General features: G+C 36.9%; 1 protein-coding gene across 2 annotated transcripts in view; it reads left to right on the top strand.

Annotated features, from left to right (window-relative positions):
• fign.L (fidgetin, microtubule severing factor L homeolog) overlaps positions 1-11,108 on the top strand; it is a 113,191-nt gene extending 102,083 nt beyond the window's left edge. For both annotated transcript variants that reach the window (XM_041577508.1, XM_018235855.2), the window contains one exon: positions 4,600-11,108. In XM_041577508.1, coding sequence (XP_041433442.1) covers positions 4,600-6,842 — 2,243 coding nt within the window. In that variant the 3' untranslated portion in view covers positions 6,843-11,108. The remainder of the gene's footprint in view (positions 1-4,599) is intronic.
• The last annotated feature ends 1,232 nt before the right edge of the window (positions 11,109-12,340 follow it).

Below are 12,340 nucleotides of genomic sequence, written 5' to 3'. Positions count from 1 at the left end.
AACATCTTGTAGTGGTTTCTTTGCTGCTCAGTCGATTGAAGAAAAGTGACAGCTGCTTGATTTAATGTTTCAGACTGCTTGTACTGTTTGAAAATGTGTCATCTATTTTACATCTCCTGTCATAGTTTCATCTGCATAAGATGTGCTCTGGCTCACCTATTAGAACAAGAATCTTCAACCTGTGGCTCTTGATCTGTTGTTGACCTGCAGTAAGTCCCCCATTGTCCCTGAAAGACTCAAGGGGTTAGAATTCATTAGAGACTGTAGAGGTTTACCTGCCTTTCCACTTTCTGTATAAATATCCTTGAGCCCTTTTCAAATGTACACACTTACCCCCTAAATGTCCCAACATTCTGATTTGACAAACCTGGTTGTCTTGTATGTTGACACCCTGGATTCATGTACAAAATGGAGGCCAGGGTTCAAAGTGCAAAAAATGGGAGCAAGCTGCCATTTTTGCACCCTGTCTTGCACATTGTATCATAAGTGCAAGTTTTAGTGCTTCATAATGGAGCTCCCCTCAATGAATATAGGGCTACTGATGTTTGGCAGCTTTGTATTTGTGAGGGGTGGGATGGAGAGGAACATAGTGTCTTTTATTTTGCCCTCTAGTCCGGTAGTGCTGGTCGGCACAGTGTGTTAAGGAGTCTTATCCTTACTGCTTGCCCTATGACAGGTAGTGAGGTACATAGGACAGCAAGGCATCAAAATTAAGTTCTTCCTGAAGGGGCACAATTCTGTACTCCCCTGGCGGTTTTTTACCCTTAAATTCTAATCAGTATTTCTCATGTAGGGACAGCTTAGATTACGCTATTTTACTTTCCCTTTAAGCCAAATGTGTGTAAAATGGAAAAATCGCGCTCATAACTATTGACTTTCTGTTTATTTCCCAGTGCTGCTTACAGCAGGATTCTTTGCTAGCACACATTTATGCGCCTCTGCTGAAGTGTCAGCTTGGTTATGTTGCCACATACAGCTTGACAGCAAAGTAACCCTGTGGGGCCTTGTTTAAAGGCTGCAGATTGAAGCAGCTCCTGGATCCAATATGTGGCTGAAACGATGCAGCACTTTCTTTCTGCAAATTGATTGCTGTTCTTCTTTTTCTGTTTTGTCCTGTTTTCGCTAGCAGTCATGCTAGGAATCCCTATAACTTTTACTACACTGCTTTTGTAAACTAAGGCCAAATGGACAAAAGAGCCTTTTTCCTCTGCTGTTAATGCATTTTTTGTGTGTTTTTAGGGAGTGATTGGCCTTTATTTTCTACTGCTACATAAAATGTTTATTTGCATTCTGGATATAAAACTCCCCTGCATATGTATGCATATTAATAAAGGTTAAATCTTTAAACTAAAATCAGAAGTCCAGCAACACTTCTGAATTGTACGCTTTGGCAAGTAAGGCCCTCTGATCCTATTTCTCTTCTGTAACCCTTGTTTGTGAAATGCTTGTAAAAACCCCTATATGTTAGAGCTCTCTGCATAACTTACTGGCACTATAAATATGATGATGCACAGTGAGACTTCCCTCAGCTCTTTATGCCCAGTGGTTCAATTTAAACCTTTCATAAACGTACTACCCCCTTTAGATCTCTTAAAAAAACTTTGCTAATGTGATCTTCTCTGGGAGTATTAAGCTTTTTATGCCAGTAAACACCTACATGGTTTTATATTTAGCCTAACTAGCCTGTGTGAACTAAAATGGATGTATTGGAGAGTACATATTGATGGAATTCATTAAAGGTGAAGTCAACCACTTTGGCGCTAAAATCCCTCCCCCCTCTCTACCTCCCCCCGCGCGCGCAAATGCCCCTAAATTGCAACTTACCCCCACGGCGCAGGTCCAGTCCATGGAGTTCACAGGCGCCATCTTTGTGACTTTCAGCACATGTGCAGTAGAGCTGAACCGGCAAATGCTCCTACTGCGCATGCACCACCAAATGCCAGGGAATCCGGCAAGAAGACTGCATGGGAGAAGATGGCGCCTGTGAACTCCGTGGACAGGACCTGCGCCGAGGGGTAAGTAGCAACTTAGGGGCATTTGCCGGGGTGGCAACACAGGGGGAGGGGGAGCAACACAGGGGGAGGGGGGAGGGATTTTAGTGCCGAAGGGGTTGACTTCTCCTTTAAGGTACTTATGTCCAAACACTCTACTGAACTGTTACCAATGACACCATGATGAATTGTGCCTATTGTGAAAGCCTGGATGTAGCAGTAGCCCCCAGGGCCACATAGTGGGTTTCATCACTTGCACCTATTGAAACAGATTCAAATGCAGTTTTGAATTCAACCCCCACTATGAAAATTGCTAGATGCACCATATTTACTTCAAAATGCATGGGCAATTGCATTCATTCTCACACAATTGTTGCATATGTAATAAATGGCTGCAATTATAGAGAAAACACTGCATTATGGGTAAAAACATGGTGATTTGCATCCAAAATTGCACTTTGCACCATATATAAATGGCCCCTGTAATATATAAATAGAAAGACACAATTGCACAGTCATATCTCTACATTAGATACAAGCAAGATGACTATCGTGTGGAGGGAGGATTCTCATTTAGATCATCCTCTTGAATGTGTAATTAAATTTGGGCATCCTACTTTAAAACACCCCCTTTAATATGAACGAAGAAAAAGAAATACCTCTTTAAACACTAATAATAGGTTTATACTACATGACAATGCAAAGTGTTTGTGGCATGTTGTGCATGTTAATCTCCGTTCGCAACCTCCAATTTTTTAAAGTATCCATCTTCCACAAATCCTAAACTGCTGGTGAACACCATTGTAATGACAATATATTTTCAACAGAATCCTGCTGTGGTATTCATGTATTGTGTAATTACTGCAATCCTTCCCACCTTGTTTTCACTATTTCTAAGTCATTAAGTCAGAATCATGACAGCAGTGCCAGGCTTGGCATGATTCTCTTTGACTAAAATCTTGTAAATTAACACAATTAGCACAGCATCATCCTGCTAATTAACTTCCAGAGTCTGGTACAGAATTTTTGCAAACAAGGGAAAGAGAGTCAGTTGGGATTTACAACTCCATTCTGCCAGTAAATGCGTGTTGGTCCTTGTAACGTGCAGCTACCCAAGCTGAAGGAAAATGTATTATTACACTGTAGAACTCAACAGGAAGGCAACAAAAGTGTTAAAAGTGGATGTACACATTATTGCTCAACCACAATTTATCTTAATTTTGCTGGGCTACAAATCCCATTATACTGCAATGTATTGTTGAAAGCCAGAGTTGTATTCTTAAATCAAAATCGGTTAGACCCTTTAATTTTTCATTTATAAACACTGGGCAAATTTGTTCCTGGGCAGTAACCCATGGCAACCAATCAGATGATTGTTTTCAGTGTTCAACCTGCAGCTGACTAATAAAAGCTAATCACTGATTGGTTGCTATTGGTTACTGCCCAGGTGCAAATTTGCCCAGTGTTTATAAATGATCCCCATTGTGTAGCATTTCTACCCTAGTAGTTTGTTAAGATTTAGGTCTCATTTAAGTAAAATGAACTTTGTTTTTACAGTGCGGCCTGTCTAAATATATAAACTAAAGGCACCTCATATACAAAAAGAGTACACAGTTTATAAGGAACAAAGGCAGGATATAAGAACAGGTGCCTGCTCCAGGTCTTGTAACCCATAACAACCAACCAGGTGTTTGTTTTCAAACATAGTAATGTAACATAGTTACAGCAGACCAGTAAATGATTCCTACTGCTTAATTATTTAGGTTTCTATGGTGATGTTTTTATATTGCATGGTTAATGCAATAACTTAGTATGTTCTTTAAAAAATAGTAATTCATATCAGTTTCTCTTTAAATTGTTATTTAAAATGTATCCGGACAAGAGCCTAACTTTTTACATTATGTCACAACAATGAGATTGAAATCATGGCATTTAAGCTATGATATCTTCAAATGATTATTTATTTATTGCTGATAAAGTTTAAATATTGTACAAATGAGGTTTACTTCTTTGCTCCCAGAATAACGCATGAAGAAGCCTAAGACCAGCCAACAACTAATGCTTGTGTATGTGTATTTCATTCTTTAACACCAGAGCTCAAAAGCAGATAGAAGGCAGTTGTAATTCATACCGAGTTGTAGGCTTTGTGTGATGAAAGCGACGGACCGCTGCCTAGGAGATTGCTTTGCTGCACTCCACGAAGCAGATTTGAAACTGTCGTGGACCACTTTAGATGAGAGTTGGATTATGGAATGACCTATGATGTCTGTGTCATATTGTTCTGCACAGGGTGCATTATACTGTGCTAACTAGGTGTTCAGCACCAAATAAGAGAGGTATCCTAGATGTGATCTGTCAGCTGTGTCTCATATTTTTAGATTGGTAAAAAAAATCCAAAACTGAAACTGATATTTCAGAAAGAGAATTGTATGCATAACAGTGCAAACTATACAAAGAAATAGTTTAGAAAACAGTCTTGATTTTTTGTTTAAGTTAACAAAAAAGAGTTAAAAAATCTGAATGTTCTTTACTATTTTAATTGTTTAATTTGAATAATTTAGACTTTTATGTAATTATGATTTTTTTTTCTCTCTTGTTTTCTGTATAGGCTTGAAGATGCAGTGGACCCAGGAGCATGTGCAGTGGCCGGAACAACACTTTGATATAACATCAACCACACGGTCACCAGCTCATAAGGTTGAGGTGTACCGAGGTCATTTGCAGCGTACCTATCAGTATGCTTGGGCTAATGATGATATCTCTGCTCTGACTGCTTCAAATTTGCTCAAGAAATATGCAGAGAAATACTCTGGAATTTTAGATGGTTCTATGGAGAGACCCTTGCTGAGTAACTATACAGAAGTTCAGTCGGGTCTAGTGAATGGTCGGAAGAATGAAAGTGAACCTTGGCAGAGCTCCTTAAATTCTGAAGGTGTTTATCCCATGAATTGTGTTACTGATGTTATTACAGCTAGCAAAGGAGGAGTGGGAACAGCTATTCCTTCATCAGATATTTCTGCCAGCATAGGCAGTTCTCCTGGGGTGGCAAGTAATCTGTCAGAACCTAGTTATTCTAGCAGTACATGCGGCAGCCATACCGTACCTGGTCTTCATTCAGGACTACCATCTCAGGAATATGCCACAGGTTATAATGGTTCCTACCTGCATACAAGTTACAGCAGTCAGTCAGCATCTGCGCTCCCATCACCTCATCCATCACCACTTCATAGCTCTGGCCTTTTACAGCCTCCTCCACCACCACCTCCTCCTTCAGCTTTGGTACCAGGCTACAATGGGACATCCAGTATACCCAGTTATAACTACCCACCTGCTAGCTATCCACCTCAGTCATCGGTTGGATCAGGTTACAGTCCTGGAAGTGCACCTCCACCTTCTGCTTACCTACCATCAGGTATTCCTGCTCCAACTCCTTTGCCTCCCACAACTGTCCCTGGCTACAGCTATCAGAGCCATGGTTTAACTCCAATAGCACCATCTGTTGTCTCTAATAGCTCAGCTAGTTCACTGAAAAGAAAAGCATTCTATATGGCAGGGCAAGGGGAAATTGACTCCAGTTATGGCAATTACAGCTATGGTCAACAGAGATCATCACACAGTCCTATGTACAGAATTCATGACAGCAGTATTACAAATTCAAATAGGGGAAATGGATTTGATCGAAATGCTGAGACAGGATCTTTAGCATTTAAGCCAATAAAGCAGTTAGTGTCCTCTGATCAACAAAGAAAATTCAACAGCCAGTCCACAAGAGCTTTAACTCCACCTTCATATAGCTCTACCAAGAATTCAAGATCAAATGAATCTTTTGGAAAATATAATTCTTCTGCCATTAATGAACACAGTGATGAGCATCGTCAGTTACTACCACATGCAATGCAAGGCCCTGGACTTCATACAGCTACCTCATCCAACCACTCTGTGGACGACCAGCTGAAGAATACTGACTCTCACCTGATTGACCTTGTAACTAATGAGATTATCAACCAGGGGCATCCAGTAGACTGGGATGAAATTGCTGGCCTTGATTTAGTAAAAGCTTTTATAAAAGAAGAGGTTTTATGGCCTGTAATACGATCTGATGCATTTAGTGGACTTACTGCCTTGCCTCGAAGCATTCTGTTATTTGGACCACGGGGAACAGGTAAAACATTGTTGGGCAGATGTATAGCTAGTCAACTTGGTGCCACTTTCTTTAAAATTTCTGGCTCTAATCTTGTGACAAAATGGATAAACGAAGGAGAAAAAATTGTTCATGCATCCTTTCTTGTTGCAAGGTGTCGACAACCATCAGTGATCTTTGTTAGTGACATTGATATGCTACTCTCGTCCCAAGTTAATGAAGATCACAGTCCAATAAGTCGGATGAGAACAGAGTTTTTAATGCAGCTAGACACTGTTCTGTCTTCTGCTGAGGACCAAATAGTTGTAATTTGTGCTACAAGTAAACCAGAACAAATAGATGAATCTCTCCGGAGATATTTCATGAAGAGACTTTTAATTCCACTTCCAGACAGCACAGCCAGACACCAGATAATAATACAACTGCTCTCACAGCACAATTACTGTCTCAATGACAAAGAGGTTGCACTCATAGTTCAGCGCACAGAGGGTTTTTCGGGACTAGATGTGGCTCGATTGTGTCAGGAAGCTGTGGTAGGTCCTCTCCATGCCATACCACCCTCAGACCTTTCAGACATTATGCCTAACCAGTTGAGGCCTGTGACATATCAAGACTTTGAAAATGTATTCTGCAAGATTCAGCCTAGCATATCTCAAAAAGAACTTGATACATATATTGAATGGAACAAAATGTTTGGTTGCAGTCAGTGATTTCCCTTAAACTTTGCATTGAATGTTGTGGCACATGAACACAGGTAACAGAGGGAATACATACCCTTTCCGCTTGTGTTCAAATTGTAAATGGTACATGGACATTCACAATACCTTTGCATCTGAGGAGTCAGGTTAGACTTGTATGAAAAGTGCATCAAATATCTGTGCTCGGAAATAAAAATCATATAACCGAGAGCATAAGTCGATGCCTAGGTCTATTCAAGCTAGTCAACGCTCACCAAGAAGCTGGGTTAAAGTGGGTTGATTCTGGAAGAACATGAACCTTGTGTGTGTTGATTCCATTCTGCTGTTCTTGAGATTTAGTTGCTGTCAAGTGCCTGAAGTGGTGCTTTATTTTTTTTGTTTGCCTCACAATTACATTGGTGGCATGTGCTAATATAAAGAGCTTTAACTTCAAACATTGCTGGACTAGAGATGAACGATTGTGTTGATAGACAGAGAGCCAGATTTTTGCCATTGTATGAGCAACAGTATTCCTCAGACCTGTCTGTTCTGCAGAACAATAAAAACAGGAAAACCATGATCTGGACCTTAATTTCTGCAGTTCATTTCTTTTAATGTTCTGTCTGCAAAAAAAGAGAAAAAAAAAACTCAGGAAAGTGATTGCTTTGTACAGTACCTCAAAGGAATGTGTTAAAAGCACTTTGTACTGCTGAGAGATAAATGATAGGCATTCAAGTTACTTTATATTAAAATTTATGTTTACCTCAACCGTTGGAAAGTGGCATGGAAAATATATTTGAATGTATTGGGTTTCTTCATATGAAAAATGGTGGAAGTCTTGCCAGAGCAATTTGTAACAAATGAATTCCCTCTGTAATTATATATTATTTTATAACCTTTCTAAACATGTTCATAAGGTGAAAATATTCTTTACAGTTCAGTATTTATTAGATATTACAATGGGAAGTAAACAGATGCCACCGATATTGTTTCATTCTAATTATTTTTTTGGGGGGTGGTGTGAATCAACTTTTTTGCTAGACTTTTTTTTAAAAGGCATCCTTACTTAAAAAACACTATAATTGGGTATCATCTTAAGTTTTTTTTTTATATGCACAATTAACAGGTCAAAGCATGGGTAGTAATTTAAGTCCAAGAGAGTTACAAACAGCTTTAGATGGTGAATTTTGCATTGGGAGAACTACTGGCAATCCCTATTGATCCAGTGGTTATATTACCCCAACATGGGCTGTGCCATTGGTGCTGCTGTTATACAGATGTATACATTTTATTATCAGTAAAAGCCAGTTCTTTGTGCAACACTCTTCATTCTGCCTTTCATTGTCCAGTAACATACGTAGATATTTTGAAGCGACTTATTTATTTAAAAAATAATATAAATCAAAATGTTATGTATGCAGACTGATGTAAAATAACCAGTGTCACTACCGTCATCAACAAACTTGTATAAAATTACCAAAGTCCTCCAAAAGATTTAATATAATGGATCCAGTGTTGCTACTTACGGCTACTTGCTCCTACCAAAATGCATATATACATACATAAAACTGAATATTATTTAATAAAGAATTTGATTTTCTTTTCAGCCTGTAGTGTGGAGGTCTTGTAGATGTAGTGTTGGTCCAAAATTGTATATTGCTGTTATAATTTGTGAATCCATGTAGTGAGCAGGAAAGGTCTTTTCCCCTCCCAAAGATGTAACTGCGCACAAAAACTCAACATCCCAGGTGCCTGTACATCTCTGAAAAACACTATCCATGGATGCTCTTTCAAATTGAAAGGGTTAGCTTCTGTAGATAATTTAACTGCAATTCATACAAAATTAAAGAAACATTAGTGCTAAATTCTGGGTTTTTTTTTAATATATTCTGTAGTGGTGATAAACATGTTCCTACCTTTGTAAAACTTGGCCATATAAGAACTTTATCTTTTGGAAGAAGAGAAGGTGCATTTTTCTTTGATAATCCTTGTCAGGGAAGCAAATATTTGTATACCAAGAATGACCAGGAAATCAAGAGGTCAGAGAAAAATAGTTTCCCCATATTTCCAAAAACAGCACAAGGAGTATCATGTTCTTTTCTAGAAATGTACATAACTGTTTTCATATAAGAAAGAATTATACTTTAGCATTATTGTGCTTTTAACATTGTTTTAAATGTTGTCACTGGCACATAAAACAGGTCAAATGGTACCATATGTTTAATTTTTATGTCCCTAAATGATTCTTTTGTACTACATACTTGACTTTTGCTCTACTTGTGTACTTTTTCAAATGTGAACCACCGTCAACCCTTGCTTTAATTGTATTTTTTTATTATTATTAATGGATAGTAATTGATGTTGGGTTCATTCCCTGAGCAGTGTATGGCCTACAGATATCCCAAAGCCTGCCACTACATGAATATAACAATCTGGCTTTTTGAATGTATTGGTTTGTTTACTTTAACAGAAACAGCAACATAACTGTTTCAAAGCACTGGGGTTTAATGTACATTAAAGACCTGAAATGCACTGAAAGTCATATGAGAAAATATTGTACCTACTGCTTTTTCCCTTGTAAATTCCTTGCTCAGATACTTTACATGCACCAAAATAATGATGTTCTTTGTAGGACAAAAGCTTTAAAAGGAAAAATAACTCTATATAAACTTTATGGAGCTAAACCCCACCAGTGGTTAGGTTAAAGGCAATGTAATGTACATATTTTTAGTTTATTCTTCTTCTGCAAAACACATAGGGGAGTATTTACTAAAACTCGAGATTATCTAATTTTTTTAATTAAAACAAAGTTGACCTAACTCCCATCCATAAATTGAACTAATTTGTCAATAATTCTTATTGAAAAAATTGGTGCGAAAAAATGTTGTAACAAATGTGTGTGTCAATTCGACTCCGCTTGAGTTTTTAAAGGAGAAAACTTGAATTTTTAGAGGGAAAAAAAAATCTAATTTTTGGAGATTTATTATACCCCAAACCTGCTAAAAATCTGAATTTGAAAATACTCCAGCTAAAACCTGTCAAAGACATGTAGAAGTCACTGAAGATTTTTTTTTGACATTGTGATCTGCACAGTAGATAAATTTGAGTTGTCACAGCGAAATTCGATAAAGTCGTGTTTTTAGTGTGTGTCAATTCGAAAAAGTTGCATGATTTGAATTGATGCACAATTTTGTTGCAGACTTTTTCAAGAAAAATTATTGGTAAAAAAGTCGAGTTTTAGTAATTCTCCTATAATCTTGACCTTTTTTAACACTCTTCTTTTTTAAACAATGATCTGTTTTTTCAAAAAATAAAAAGCTTGCCACCTGAAATCTGATAAGCCTTGTTTTTATTTGGTTAAAAGAATTAAAAAATGAAATGAAATTGAAAAATGAAATGAAATTAAAAAAACACAAGAAAATCGATGGAAGATTAAAATTTCTTGCAGTTTTTCCAGATCCCTGAACAGGCTCTTCAAAGGGAAATAAACATGCCCCTTACTGCATCCCTACACACTTTAAAGATGTCTGATTACCAAGATTCCAGGGCGAGAGATATAGATGTTTCTAATGGCTCAATACTTCATTGCCTTATGGCTGATTAACTGACTATCTTGCACATGTTAACCTCATTGTTGGTGGAGCTTAGTTGTTGTTTTCATTTGTTGAGAAAAATGTCTACGTAAAACTCAATTTATGTTAATACCTTTGTGTTTACATTGAATATGGACCTAAAGTCGTCTTAGGAAACGGCCATTTTGAAAATACCACTAAAAATTACTTTCCTACACATTTTAGTGAAGTGTGGTTTCTGTTAATGCATCCCTCCATTACTCATTGTGGTGACTTAAAGAAAACAATATTTTTACTTAAGGTTCTTTCAGTAGCATACGGCAAATGGAAAGCAGCTCTGGTACTAAGGCACACAGGTGTGAATATAGACTGTGTGCTCTATACCAAATTTGAAATATCGGCCTGGGGTCTTGGGGTGCACCAGCACTGCCAGTCCGCACTTGGGACCTTTTCAGCATAGGGAGTTGTTTTGTATTTACTGTTTTACTTGCACTTCCAGAGAGATCTACAACATGTAACAAGCATATAGCCAAATTTACTTAATAAATGTATAATACCAAATAATAAAATAGTAATTGGACTTTTTCTTGTGTAAAAAGAATGTTGTCCTACCTAAACTTATGCTTCACTTTGTGATTCTGTGTACCAGAAGTTTGGTGAATTTATTTGCAAAGTGCTCACTTGTAATCTGTTGGATTGATTTGCAATAAAATTTTATCCAAAAATCCAAATAGCCCTAACTTCAATCAATCAAAATAAAGTAACATGTTTTATTTTTAATAATATAAAATTGGATTGATTTAAATGTCATACATAAAATGCTTTATATGTTATGATCTGTGCTAGATTCCTTTCAATGATATAGTTGGAATATGAATAAAACTCCAGTCACTTAATTGAATGTTATGTAGATATGAGGGAGGCCTCGCATTACTGTACTCAATGGCTATCATTAATGTAATTCTTGTTGTAAATAAACTGTAAATAATTTGTATTAAATATGTTATATGAAAAAAACCCTCTGTTGTAATTTAGGAGGATATTAGAAGTCACCAAAAAGGTCAATGACCATATAAAGGCAAGCGCTTTTATGCAGTTCATGGAACTCCACGGAACTACAATGTGCTCATGGAACACAAGATTGTGATACAAATTACACATCATCAACATTTATAAGGACATATTGTAAATGTTATTCATGGTTTTTAATGTATGTATATACATGTATATATAAAAATACTTTTTGTACCATTTGAACAAAGCAAATAATTTGGAATATTTTGGAAATGAGTATGTTTTGAGACCTCTATGGTAATTTGAAACATGTGGTATTTTTATAACTCTGTCAAACCAAAACAAAACAAAACAGTGATTTTGCAGCTTAAACAATGGTCACTTTCATTCTTTTTTGCTGTTCTTGCCTTACTAGACCTTAAATTTATTAAAAAGATTTTCTATCAAGATGGAAATAAAATCACAGTTAGTTTACTCATATAATCAAACAAGGCATTACTTTTGCTCACATAATTACAATATTTGTATCCCAACCTGGTGGTCCAGAACTGTATTGGTATTGGCATAACGAAACCAGAAATCATATTCACTACCCAATTTTATCTGACATAAAGTAACTTGAGCTTGCCTCATCTGCAGTTAGATGGCTAACTAGGACAGTTGTATTCCAATAAATAAATCAATCATCTTTTTATGTGTGAGCTTGAACCATTACAATGCCACCAAGTTCTGCACATTTGGAGGCCTCTTTATCAACAGTCTCATTTTAGAGGTTTTTGAAACCATGAATAATCTCTCTTTCTCAAAAACACAAATGACATGGAATTTGTAAAAAGATCCATTATAAAAAATATGAATGAAAAAAAATGCTGAATGATACACTAAAATATACAAATACTTGGAAACAGGTATTCCTAGCGGAAATAATATCTGAAAACTACTAAA

This window comes from Xenopus laevis, chromosome 9_10L (genome assembly GCF_017654675.1).
Source record: "Xenopus laevis strain J_2021 chromosome 9_10L, Xenopus_laevis_v10.1, whole genome shotgun sequence".
Taxonomy (NCBI): domain Eukaryota; kingdom Metazoa; phylum Chordata; class Amphibia; order Anura; family Pipidae; genus Xenopus; species Xenopus laevis.
This window is presented reverse-complemented; position numbering and strand designations above follow the sequence as displayed.